Genomic DNA, 13,836 nt, shown 5'->3' on the forward strand with positions numbered 1-13,836 from the left:
GGGTCCTTCTAGTTGTGGCATGTGGGATGCCACCTCAGCGTGGCCTGACGAGCGGTGCCATGTCCACACCAGGGATCTGAACGGGCAAAACCCTGGTGCGCCGAAGCAGAGTGTGCAAACTTAACCACTTGGCCACGGGGCTGGCCCCAGAAAAAAAATTTTTACGTCTTATATAAGTAAAACATTTCACATGTCTTTTAATTTTTTAGATGCTTTCTCTATTAAAATATTTTGTAAAATTATCAGCTACTGGCATCTCTGCAGCCACCAATACTGGACTCTGTTAACATTTTAAACAGTAAAGTAATCCTTTCTTCCAGTACCTTTTTCTCTTCCCTTTTCATTGTTCCTGAGGTCCTGTGAAATGGGGGACAAGTAGGCTCGTCTTGTGTACCGTGTACCATCGTATTTCCTATAGTGCTTTGCATGTGGTACATGCTTCTTGAACAGTTATCAAGTATTAAATGAGTGACCCAGTGGCTGGTTAATTATTGTATCACTTATAGAAACATTGGTGTCCTTGATAACTTAATAGCTATGGTGTACATGATATTGAAGCCAGCAAGTGCCAATGGAAAATGTGTGTTAGAAAAGCAAACCTTAGCTTTTAAAATGTACAGTTAAGCTGCTAGGATGTTCCCTCTCAAAGCATCTGCTTGAGTAAACAGCTGTTTTATTTGGAAAACACTTGCCTGTGTAGTTGAAGCCCAAGTGAGATGTTAAACATCAAATGGAAGGTTAAGTACAAAGGCATTACAGAAGTCTTTACATGTCAGATTCTCAGGCACGCGTTCAGTACATGTTTGCTGCATATCGACTTCAACCATTTAATTTCTCATGAGCTCTTATGTATTATGTTTGGAATTAATTTCAGAGGCCTTTTGTACTAAAGAAGAAAAGAGGTCGTAAACGCAGGAGGATCAACAGCAGTGTAACAACTGAGACCATTTCTGAAACGACAGAAGTACTGAATGAGCCCTTTGACAACTCAGATGAAGAGAGGCCAATGCCACAGCTGGAACCTACCTGTGAGATTGAAGTGGAGGAAGATGGCGAGAAGCCCCCCCTGAGAAAAGCATTCCAACATCAGCCTGGGAAGAAAAGACAAACAGGGGAAGAGGAAGGAAAAGACAATCGTTGCTTTAAGAATTCCGACCCTTGTAGAAGTAAGTGGAAGAATTATAAAAATCCTACCTTTGTGAATATCTGTATATTACTGCCAAGAGGCAGGCACCTGGAGTTATATCCAAAGGCGTCTCTGAGGTTGTGCCAACCCACCACGAATAAGTGCTCATATATCCTTTCTCATTCATAAAACGTTCTATACCTTCTTCCTGGAATTGGATTTTATGTTAAACAATTTCTAAGGCCAGAACATTCCTCTAGGTGGGTTTATCTTACTTTCCAGAAAGTGGCTTATCCTCGAAAATTTTGAAGTCTCTCAATAAGGAACACACTGCATTTCCTTGATTTTAAAATGTACTTTTTTTCACATTTAATATTTTTGAAATCAAGGTATATATTATTATCAGTGTCAACATTGAATGCAACTGTTTCTTTTTTTTCCTGAAAAACAAATATTAGTAAATTGATGGTGCATCTTATAATCAGTGGTGTCTTAGGCTATATTATTGTAGAGAATCCTCTAAACTTACCCACACCCCCACACCATCACTATTAGCTTTGATAGTATAGGATAATATAGAAATCAGAAAACTGTCCTTTCTTTTAAATTATTCTTTTACAGTTGCTATTGGCAGGGACACCTCGCCCCATCCTCTAAAAAAATACTAAACACCAGTGCATCGTCTTTGATGCCCTGTTTAAAAGCAACCATCCCTTGCCTGTTGGTCTGGGAAGTCGTGCTCCCAGCTGAATCATGAGGAAATGTGGGACAGGCTTCCTACTCTACTGCTGAAATTCAAAACTTTACTTTATTCCCATCTAGGGTACAGGCTATCTCATTTCCCTGGGAACCACAGGTTATCACTCTTGCCTTTGAAAAGCCACAATTTTAAGAACTTGAGCAAGCATCTACCTGTATTTCTGAATTAATAAGAATACTATTGCTGCATACAGTATTTTGCTGAGGGAATGACATCTTACCCTGGGTTTAGAGAAACCAAGCCTTGTTCTTTAGTTTCTTTAAACAAAGAAACATACAAACAACAACAACAAACTGCAGCAAGAGATCATTTTTTTGTGAAAATTGAGCCTTATTTCCACTTCTTAGCTGTCTTCTCGGGAGCCTATAAATGAATCATCACTGCCTTCGTTCTCCACTTTGTGCCATTTGCCTTTAAAGATTATAAATGGCCGTATTACATTTGATTCCTTTCAGGATCTTCTTCTTTGTTAAAAAATAATTATCAGGAAACTCATCTTCTGTTTAGAGAGGTGTTGCTACAGAAGCTGATAGGTCCAGTAGCATGTGAAATCCAGGGGCATTTGCATGGCTATTCCCTGCCTATGTGAAGAGAAATGAAACCATTCGAACATCTTGAGATGTTTGTTAACTGAGTACTGTACTTTGTGCTTCTGAAGGAATCAGTCCACATCACGTATCTGTTCTTTTCAGCTAGCCAGTTTGAGTGTAATACTTGCAGGTAAGTTCATCTCTAACCCTTTATTACATAAATGAGCTAAGAGCGTACCCTGCTTTGACTGATTGCATTGGAAATCATTGCATTCTGGCAAAAGAGATCTCTGTTCCACACTGATTATTAGATCTTGTTTTTGTTCTCCAAAATAGTGTTTCTAATAAGGATATTTCTCTTTGTAAAGCTTTTTCTTTAAATTGACCCCATCAAGAGATCAGTATGATCTTTAATTTTCTAAAGATCCTAAGAAGACTTGGATATTTTATATTTATATTTATGCATATATTTGTTTGCTTGTATTTATATAAATATATTTATATATTTATATTCGTATGTGCAGACAGGTACAGTAGATATAAGATGAGCTGAATTAAAATGAACTTGACAATTATGGTTTACTTCTTATTTACTTTAATATTCAAACCATACATTTGAGCAGCAAATTGATCCAAAATACAATGTGGACAGAATTAGTGATAAAAAGAGTAGCTGTATTTTAAATGTTCAATAATTTCATGGTAAATAGATTATAGTTTGTGTCATGTAAAAATGATGATCCTGTAGTAGATTGCAGATACATTTGTATTTTGGGTATTTAGTTATTTAATTCGTTTGTTTCGGAGGAACACAGGTTATTTTTATGCCAGAGAGAACATTCAAGTCAAAGTAAATAATGTCATCTGAGATCATTTAAATACAGTAAATGTCCACAAACAGAAGTTCACTTTCTCAGGATAAATATGCAAGTTAGATTTCTATTCATTTCCTCAGTGCTGTGATGATTTGGATATGAGCTAGCATTAACCCTGTTTCCCTGTATTTTCTAATGTATAAAAGTTCAAATGGATTTTTTTCCATTGTGGAATTCCAGGCTTTTGCATCAGAGAATGTCTTATTTGTTAAACTCAAATAAACTTATTATAGTTGCCTTTATCCATGTGCTTCCTATAAAAAGTACAACTTTCTTTTAAGCGTGTGTGTGTGTAGCATATATTATTTTCCTAGGCCTAGGTTATTTACTCAGTTTATACCACAATATTATTCTATATTACTTTTAATTCTGTCTTTACCATCAACTCTTAAAATGCTAAATTGAAAGCAGTGTTTGCTAATTAATTTAGAAGAATGAATTCAAGTTGTTCATGGTTATGCTTTCTAAGACTTTGTTTTCTTCCTCCCCTCTCTGTCTGTCTCCTCACTAAGACAATATGGATGATGATGCTAATAACTTGAAAGAAGGCAGTAGAGACAATCCTGAACCTCTAAAGTGCAAACAAGTGTGGCCAAAAGGAACAAAGCATGGTCTATCTAAGTGGAGACCAAACAAAGAGAGGAAGACTGGATTTAAACTAAACTTGTACACCCCACCAGAAACACCCATGGAACCTGATGACCAGGTAACAGTGGAAGAACAGAAGGAGACTCCAGAGGACAAAACCAGCCCTACTTCCACCAGGATTGAGGAGGAGGTTGAGGAAGCTGTGGAACCCCTGCTGCCTCGGGATGAAAACAGAAGGGAAGAAACATGTGCACCTATAAGTCCAAATAAATCACCAGGTGAAAAGCCAGAAGACGATCTAATCAAACCTGAAGAGGAAGAGGAGGAGGAGGAGGAAGAAGAAGAAGAGGAAGAGGAGGAGGAAGAAGAAGGAAACGTAGAAAAAGATCCTGGTGGTGCTAAAAGTCAGGAAAAAGAGGAACCAGAAGTCTGCATGGACAAAGAAGACTCTGTCCGTTTGGATGATCATGAAGAGGAGGAGGAAGAGGATGAAGAACCATCTCACAACGAGGGTCATGATGCAGATGATGAAGATGATAGTCATATGGAGTCTGCGGAAGCAGAGAAGAAAGAACACCCAAGAGAAGCCTTCAAAGAAGTACTGGAAAACCAGGAGGCTTTTTTAGACCTTAGTGTCCAGCCTAGTCATTCAAACCCAGAGGTCTTAATGGACTGTGGCGTTGATCTTGCAGCTTCTTGTAACAGTGAACCTAAGGAGCTTGCTGGAGACACTGAAACGGCACCTGAATCTGATGAGGAGCCCCCAGAAGAACAGGCACAGAAGCAGGACCAAAAGAACAGGGAAGAAGTGGATTCTGAGTTCAAAGAGGGAAATACAGCAACCATGGAAATCGACTCTGAGACAGTCCAGGCAGTTCAGTCTTTGACCCAGGAGAACAGTGAACAGGACGATACCTTTCAGGATTGTGCCGAGACTCAAGAGGCCTGTAGAAGCCTACAGAACTACACCCATGCAGACCAAAGTCCACAAATCGCTGCCACGCTGGATGATTGCCAACAGTCAGACCACAGTAGCCCGGTTTCATCTGTCCATTCCCATCCTGGCCAGTCAGTACGTTCTGTCAACAGCCCAAGTGTTCCTGCCCTAGAAAATAGCTATGCCCAAATTAGCCCAGATCAAAGTGCCATCTCAGTGCCATCTTTGCAGAACATGGAAACCAGTCCAATGATGGATGTCCCGTCAGTTTCAGATCATTCACAGCAAGTCGTAGACAGTGGATTTAGTGACCTGGGAAGTATTGAGAGCACAACTGAGAACTACGAAAACCCTAGCAGCTATGATTCCACTATGGGTGGCAGCATTTGTGGAAATGGCTCTTCACAGAACAGCTGCTCTTATAGCAACCTCACCTCTAGCAATCTGACACAGAGCAGCTGCGCTGTCACCCAGCAGATGTCCAACATCAGTGGGAGCTGCAGCATGCTGCAACAAACCAGCATCAGTTCTCCCCCGACCTGCAACGTCAAGTCTCCTCAAGGCTGTGTGGTGGAGCGGCCTCCGAGCAGCAGCCAGCAGCTGGCTCCGTGTAGCATGGCTGCTAACTTCACCCCGCCGATGCAGCTGGCTGAGATCCCTGAGACTGGCAATGCCAATATTGGCTTATATGAACGGATGGGTCAAAGTGACTTTGGGGCTGGGCATTACCCACAGCCATCAGCCACCTTCAGCCTTGCCAAACTACAGCAGTTAACTAATACACTTATTGATCATTCATTGCCTTACAGCCATTCCGCTGCTGTAACTTCCTATGCAAACAGTGCCTCTTTGTCCACACCATTAAGTAACACAGGGCTTGTTCAGCTTTCCCAGTCTCCACACTCTGTCCCTGGGGGACCCCAAGCACAAGCTACCATGACCCCACCCCCCAACCTGACTCCTCCTCCAATGAATCTGCCACCGCCTCTTTTGCAACGAAACATGGCTGCATCAAATATTGGTATCTCCCACAGCCAAAGACTGCAAACCCAGATTGCCAGCAAGGGCCACGTCTCCATGAGAACCAAATCGGCATCTCTGTCACCAGCCGCTGCCACCCATCAGTCGCAAATCTATGGGCGCTCCCAGACCGTAGCCATGCAGGGTCCTGCACGGACTTTAACAATGCAAAGAGGCATGAACATGAGTGTGAACCTGATGCCCGCCCCAGCCTACAATGTCAACTCTGTCAACATGAACATGAACACTCTCAATGCCATGAATGGGTACAGCATGTCCCAGCCAATGATGAACAGTGGCTACCACAGCAATCATGGCTACATGAATCAAACGCCCCAATACCCTATGCAGATGCAGATGGGCATGATGGGAACCCAGCCATATGCCCAGCAGCCAATGCAGACCCCGCCCCATGGTAACATGATGTACACGGCCCCTGGGCATCACGGCTACATGAACACAGGCATGTCCAAACAATCTCTCAATGGGTCCTACATGAGAAGGTAGGCAACCTGGGCAGTCACAAAACCCCTGGGCATCACTCTTGGATTGATCTGCACAAATACCTTCGAAGAGTACGATTTCAAAACCAGCAATTGGTGTGAATGCAAAAACATTTGTTGGCACCATTTATTTAAAAAAAAAAAAAAAGCTGTATGCAGCAGAAAGCCTTATACAAGTTGTTTTTCTTTTTTTCCTTTTTCTTTTTTGGTACTTTTGTTTCTGTTACTTTTATATGAAATTCTCTGCAAAGGAAGGCCTCTCTGGACTACAATTTGGAGGCAGCCACTTGTCGTGCCTGCTTCCGTTAAACAATGTGGATATCAAGCCCCACCCCCCAAATTATCTGTTTTAATACTGAACCTAGAGCTTTTTTTCTTCCCTGTCCACTCCATGTAAATGCCTTTAGCATTTCAGTTATTGTATATTTTGTTTAAGGTGACACTTCAGCATGCCGCTAATGTCTTTGTTAGTGACAGTGCATTTTGTAGTACTGTACAAGTGTTGTGCTAACGGTAAGCCATTTCTTAAGTTTTTTGCCTTGATTAGGGTGCCCTAATTTGAGGGTTTAAAAAAAACTATATTTTTGTTAATTATAAAACTGTAAAGAGCTATAAAAGCTATTCCCGTTTGGTTAGTCAAAAGGGTTTTATTGCTAAATGTTTGGTGTAAAGTTGAGACCCTTTTCCATTTTGGTGACAGATTTCTTTGGGGAAAAAAGGCAGCTTTCTGTTTTATAAATGCAGACTTCTGTTTATTGAATGAAGCATATCTCAGTGTTTATCTGTCAGGTTTTGAAACATTTCATATATGTCCAAATACTTGGCAGGATTTAAAAAAAATAGTGAATTTGGTGTAAAGTTGCTATTTTATGGAAATGCCTCTAACTTTACATTTTCATTCCATCTGTAGATTTTTCTATCTTTATAAAATATTGGAGTTATTTTTTAAGGAAAAATAGAGAAGTAGCTTGTGAATAGCTCAAACTAAGCTTACAAATCGCATGTAAAAAAGCAAAAAAGTTATTTGTGTCTGTTTATATTGCTTCCTTTTTGTAGCCTTTGTACCTGTACAGGGTGACTGTAAGGGCCAAGGAGGAGAGGCGAAATCCTTGTATAAAATAGGAGCCAGCGACACTCTTGTATTTATCTGTTCTCTTTTTAGTCAGTCACTTCAAAAAAAAAACAAAACAAAACAAAAAAAAAGCTGTACATTTTAACATAAAATAAATTATGATGAGCCATTTTTAGCCTCTTGTGTCCTGTCATATTATGATTGATAGAGAATGACCAATTGAACTGTATCATGTGTCACATCTCAGAACACATACACATTTTGGGAAAATAAATTATTTAGTGTAAATTGGAGTTATGAGGTTTTCTGATTTGTTTTGACTTTGGGGGAGAGGGTTGGCAATAAATAAGAGTAATATCTTATAAAACCATCACATATACCAAATACCTATTTAATAAATTAATTTATAATGGATTTTAATGCTTTTCATGAAAGTTTATTTTATGCTAGTGCATACCTTCTGTATGCCAATCATTGTCTTTAAAATAAAGTGAATTTGTTTTTTTCTTTTTGACTTTGATCTTCATTTGCAAAGGGATCCTGCACAGATATCCATTTGCCTCATTTGTTCAGTCTGTAGAAACTCCCCTCCGGGCCTAGTGCAGCAGTAGCAAATTTCATTTTTATAAACATTAATACAAAAAAGCACCCAATTTGGGGTTGTATGTTTGAAAAATCATTTTCTTAAAAAAGGTGTGCAAGTTTTGCTCTGTTGTGAATGAGTGATTGGATGTGTTCTTTAGAATCTAAAGTTTAGACCAAAAAGAAAAATGTCAGTGTTCACAAACATGGAATTCAGAGAAAGTTCTGACTGTTAAAACATTTGATTATTCCAGTGGCAAGCCTAGAAATGAATGTTTGACTTGGCACCCATGTGAAACTGGCCCGTTAAGCTATCAGTTTCTAAACGTGGGTGCTCACAATTCGCCAGAGCAGCTGGTCACTACTTTCAAACTCTTGGAGGAAGAGCATTGCTTTTCCACCAGTGGTTCAACACAAAAAATCAGATGTTGTACTGATCATAGACACAAGCTTTTGAGGAGACAGAATAGAACTCTGAAGAGGCAGAATGGAGCATAGACCCCGGAGTCACAGGCCCCAACAGAGGGCCCCCAGTGATGGTTCGCCTTGTGCCCTCACCCTTAGTATTTTTTTCTCTCGCAGTTAGGAAGAGTAACTTCTTTAGTGTCAAGATGTTATCTTTTGGTCCCTTCCTTCCACAACTGCACAGTCAGTGGGGGAAAATCTATAGTGGCTGATGGAGGGCTTCGAAGAAGACGCTTCTCCAAGGCCTGTCCTCAAAAAGGGGAGAAGAGAACCTTTACGTCGCTGTGCTGGTAGGAAAGGAAGCTTCTAACCTCCCTTCAGAGTGAGAGGCAACGGTTTGCTGCTTGTTTGAAGCACCGCTGCATCAGTCCAGGAGCAGCCAAGGAGCTTAGCAGCCCAGGGGGTCCACACATCAGGGAAGAGGCTGCCCGAGCCTGGGAGGTGAGGTGGGGTCCTGCTAACAAGCTGATTGGAAGATACGCAGAACCTCCCACTGGCCTCACCTTGAAACGTTCAGATATTTGGTCTCTTTCCTCTTGTGTTAAGGTTCTTTGGGGACTGAGATGCCCCTCTGTGTTCCGTTTTGGCAGTAGCTTGATAACCACACCCTATGGTCAGTGTGATACCGGGACTCCACCCCCACACCCTGACTGCCCCGCAGTCCTCCAGGGAGTTTGTGGATAAGGCACTACCCCAGACCTGCTAGACCAGAATCTCAGAACAGTACTGGCAACTCCTTGTGTTTCACAGGCTCCCTAAGGACTGCAGCGTAGCCAGGTACCAGAGCCCTTCTGCTGGCCCCAAGTCACAGCATTCATTGACAGAACAGAAAGGCTTAGCATATGAGAGAAATTTGCTGAGCTGAGGTGGCCTCAGAACAGCCCGCACGGTCTCCTCACCTGCTGTCACTAGAGAAATCAATTCAGACCTAAATGGGACACTGAGGGTCCTGGAAAACAGGAGCTGGATTCATCAGAACTGAAATGTGGTCGCCATAAGGTTGAGGTTCATTAACCGGCCACATCTTTTAAACCCAGTACCATGTTCTTTCATTTATAAAAGTCTTAACAAGTGGTTGTCAGTTGCCAACCTTTACTTTTTAATAGCTCAAGTGGGGCCTTCCCAGGTGTGAAGGCATCGACCTTCCTCACCCACATTCTATTTTTAAAATAATGACTTGCAATATTGCTGCAAAGCTTTCATAAACAGTCCTCCCACATGTTCCACACACCAACCCTGTGCAGGAAATGGGGCAGTTGTATCCAATTTAAGATGAGGCGTTGAGGCTCAAAGAAGCTAATTTATTGCCCAAACTCAGCTAAAATTTGAGGTGCAACAAACCCAATTTTTTCCAAATCACAGCTCTTTTTCCTAGAACACTACTCTGTGAAAAGGCTTGTCATCTCTGATTAGCTTATGAATATGTGATGCTCTAAGAACTGTTAGGTGCTATATAAATACAGGGTACTTCGTGGTCACAAGCAATCGGTGGTCTACAGTCAGTCTTACTAAGAGTACAAGTACTGTCACGTGATGAAACAGTCCCTTCGATTTCTTTGTATCCAGGCTTCCATAGTTCCACAGTCCTGGTCTTCCTTCTCCCTTCTCTGTCCGCTTTCCTGGATCTCCCCCTGACACCCAAGCACTCAGGCCTGGGTGCTTCCTCTCTATTTTCTCTCATTATCTCATCCAGTATGATGGCTTCAGATTCCACCTCTAGATGGATAACACCCAGAATTATTACCTCCAGCTGTGAACATTCCTCTGACCTCTCACTGGATTCAAGGTCAAATGACGTGGGACACCTTTTGTACGTCTAACAGACATGACGTAACTGGTGATCTGCAGCCCCCTCCCCCCATTTCTGCCATGGTCAACTGCATCTCAGGATTAAGGCACCACCAAGAAACTGAATTGATAACTTTCATTTCTCCCTCCCCTCTCAGCAGGTTCTGTCAATTCTCCAGGATAATTCTAAAATAATCCTGAATACTAGTCCCCTGGTGCTTCGTGCAGGCTGTCTTCCTCTTCCCTGTCAATAGCTCCGACAGCCTTCTAGCTGCCCTTCTTGCCTCCCTACAATCCATTCTCCATTCTTCAGCAAGAGTGACTTTTTCTTTCGAGAGCGATCATAAAGCATAGATCCTACCATTCCCCTGCTTAAAACCCTTCAGTGGTCTTTCTTTGCACTTGAAATAAAATCTAGTCTCTCTACCCTGTCTCCTTGCACTTCCTCCTCCCCCACGAGCTGCAGCTTCGCTGATGGGCACTTCCTCAAACACACCACCTCAGTGTGTTTCCTCAAAAACATGCCTCTTGCCACGTCAGGGCCTTCTCCTGTGCTGTTCCTCGGCCTAGAACGTTCCCGCCCCATTTGGAAGACGAGTTCCTTCACGTCTCAGCTCAGCTCATCTCCTTAGAGAGGTGTTCTTCAACCACCCCGTGTAAAGTGGATTTTTTCCCCATCCTGCCCCCAATTGTTCTCCACCCCAGTACCTGTTTCCCTCATTGCACTTTATCACAGCATGCATTTTTGTTTTTGACATTTGGCTTCCTAAACCAGTTTTTGGCATGTAATAGATTCTCAATCAATATTTGTTGACCAAATTAATATTTTACTTCTGAAGACTTGAAACACTTTTGCAAAAACTTCTGTTCCTCCTTTCTCCTACCTGTGGTTCCCAGGAGTCATCTTGAAGAGACCAGACCTCCAACTTTAAAGTTTTCTGCTTCTGCTGTCCTCAGCAGGACTCATAACCCCGCCGAGAGGTGAGAGCATGTAGGAAGGCGGAGGGACACCCAAGAGAATGTCAGGAGTGGACCTCTAGATGTTCCATCCTGCCCACATATGGATTCACCTAAATGTAAATATTTCATTATGATATAGAAAATGTAATATTTCCTTAAAATGGAAATATTGATTTCTCTTTGGACAAGGAATAGATGAGACCTAGAAGATGAATGAGTGTCAAGGGGGTTATCGGGATCCTGTGATGGGAAGGTCTAGCTAGGGGCCACTGTGACCCGAGAGTCCCTTTCCGAAGAGCCTGTGTCTGGCTCCCCTCACACCCAAATGTGTGTCACTATGAGGACCCGATTTCTCTCGGGCCAACGTGACTGTCCTGGAGCAGACCCTGTGCAGTCCCAGAAAGGCAGGCCCAGCCATAGGGGCCCAGGCCACAAGTTCTTCCTCCGGCACAAAAACAGGGAAGCCTGGCAAAGGTTACAAGATGCCTCTTGGGTGGCTTTACAGCTGCTGAGCCTCTGGACATTATCCTCCCTCCATCAAGAACTTCCCCTTTCATTCTGTGAAAACCACAACCAAAGTAGAGGAATGGGCCCTTTTTCTTATTTTTCCAACAGGCCTTTATCACACTCTTTTTGCTTTCTTCAGGTGGTTTTGGTTTCTGGTCCTTCCCCGCTGGCATCTCCATCAGCATCTCTTTTTCGGTTCTGTATGGCTTACTGGTCCTGGTTCTAGAAGCCATCTCTGCCTCTTGGTGCCTGCTGCTGTTTTCTCCTCAAGAATGAGATCACACAGTCATGGCGACTGGCTTAGCTCATGGGTAGGAGAACTCCACACCTGAGCTCACCTGGCTGCCTCATTCTCCCATTCTAGAGCAAACACATTTGCGAATACTTTCTGGTGTGACTGAAAACTAGCCCGTGTTGCTTTGACTAGAATCACAATGAAAGGAGCTTCCCCAAGTTCCAGTCCCCTAAAGAGTGTCTCCTCCCTCTTTTTCTCAAAATTGTAGTCAAATTCTTGTCCAAATTTACCACAATTTAGTGAATTTTTCTGAGTAGTGTCAGCTCTGCTAAAATTCTAAAGAGCCCTGGCTCCCTGAGGAAATGGAGGAGCCCAAAGCAGAGGCCTCTGTATAAGGACTCAGGACCCCCATTCCCCACTTCTACCAAATGAGTCACTCTCCACAGTTTCCAGAGAGCAGCACCTATAGGTTGGCCCAAGCCCGGGGATTCCATCGAAAGAGGATGCAGGAGAAGGTAAGGAAATGCAGATGTCCCAGAAAGGGGATTCACTGAGAAGCTGTGCAAACTCTCCTGTAACACAGCTCTCCCGGGCACTTTTCTGTGGTTAGAAAATAAATGTATATTTTAAAATTATTTTTTAAGAATCTGACTTTCAGACAAAGCCAAACATTTAATTACAACACAATGCTTACACATTTTTAAATCCTTTTCTGCTTCCATCTTATACAGAAAAAAAAAAAAAAAAAGTACAGGTGCCTTTGTGCAGAACCATGTGCTCATTTACAACCAGTTCTGGCTGGGAAGCCTGTCTGACCCATTTTGCTGGGAAGCCAAGTACTGGCCTTCTCCAAGGGGCAGCTTTCAATCTTCCCTGTTCATCAGCACACACCTGGGAAGTTTGAGCTTGTTTGGAAGAAGTCAAGCTTTAGTTTCACTGTCCCTTCTCCATGACAAACGAAGTCACAGGCCAGAGCTATTTCAGCCTTCCCTCTGCATTCCCAGTGTCTCTGCCGTCTCCCTGTGGGACCCTACAGCTCCGTCTCACTGGCCTTCTCACTGTCGTCGCTGCTCTGGGCCTGTCGCCTCTGCTGCACCAGCTGTTTGTCCAGTTCCCGGAGCTGCTTCAGAAAGCCCCGGTTGGGTAGGACACAGCGGTTCTTCGCCACTTGTTGAATGGCGTCCACCAGGGTCATGTTCCTATGGATCATCAGGTAGGCCAGGACCAGGGTCGCCGACCGGCTGCGGCCCATGACGCAGTGAACCAGGATCTTATCTGAAATGGAACAGGGAGAAGAGGCAGCAAACTGTACTGGTAGTCATTGCTTTCTTCACCACCATGCACTCTCAGGGGGAAGAAAGCCAACATCCCTTAAGAATATCCTTGATGTAGCAGTAAAAATTAATTTTATCAAATTTCAGCCCTTGGTTACACTTCTTAATATTCTGTGTGCTAAAAAGGGATGTACACAGAAAGCACTTTGGCTGCGTCCCAAAGTACAGTTGTTCTCTCAAGGAAAAGCACATCGGAGATTGAGCTGTAAGCTGAATTAGCCACTGTTTCATGAAACATCATTTTTGCTTGAAAGAATGACTGATAGAAAAACCATGGTAATTCAAACTTGGGTATTTGTCAGAGTTTTTCTCAAAAGTGAAAAAAGGTAGCTTGTTACATCAAAGAAAACCACTGACCGTATTTGCTGCCAGTGATAAAATGCAAACTTTCAAGCAAAAATTAGAATTTTGGAAAACTTGTATCTATCACCATGAGGTGGACAGTTTCCCAATACTTTTAAGATTTTCTGTTAAGATTGGTGGTGATATTTACAAATGTGTTTTTTTGATACGTACAATGGAAATGGTCAGCATTTGGAGGATCTACATAACTC

At 42.6% G+C, this 13,836-nt stretch overlaps 2 protein-coding genes across 14 annotated transcripts in view; one reads left to right on the forward strand and one right to left on the reverse strand.

Annotated features, from left to right (window-relative positions):
- Positions 1-7,922, forward strand: part of KAT6B (lysine acetyltransferase 6B) — a 191,736-nt gene extending 183,814 nt beyond the window's left edge. For all 12 annotated transcript variants that reach the window (XM_023645577.2, XM_070227712.1, XM_070227723.1 and 9 more), the window contains 2 exons: positions 875-1,166; positions 3,804-7,922. In XM_023645577.2, the coding sequence (XP_023501345.2) occupies positions 875-1,166; positions 3,804-6,343 (2,832 nt within the window). In that variant the 3' untranslated portion in view covers positions 6,344-7,922. The remainder of the gene's footprint in view (positions 1-874; positions 1,167-3,803) is intronic.
- Positions 7,907-13,836, reverse strand: part of DUSP29 (dual specificity phosphatase 29) — a 38,336-nt gene continuing 32,406 nt past the window's right edge. Inside the window, exon 4 of one of the 2 annotated variants that reach the window (XM_005602134.4) lies at positions 7,907-13,223. In XM_005602134.4, coding sequence (XP_005602191.2) covers positions 12,979-13,223 — 245 coding nt within the window. In that variant the 3' untranslated portion in view covers positions 7,907-12,978. 2 annotated transcript variants of the gene reach the window in all.

This window comes from Equus caballus, chromosome 1 (genome assembly GCF_041296265.1).
Source record: "Equus caballus isolate H_3958 breed thoroughbred chromosome 1, TB-T2T, whole genome shotgun sequence".
In the NCBI taxonomy this organism is placed as follows: Eukaryota; Metazoa; Chordata; class Mammalia; order Perissodactyla; family Equidae; genus Equus; species Equus caballus.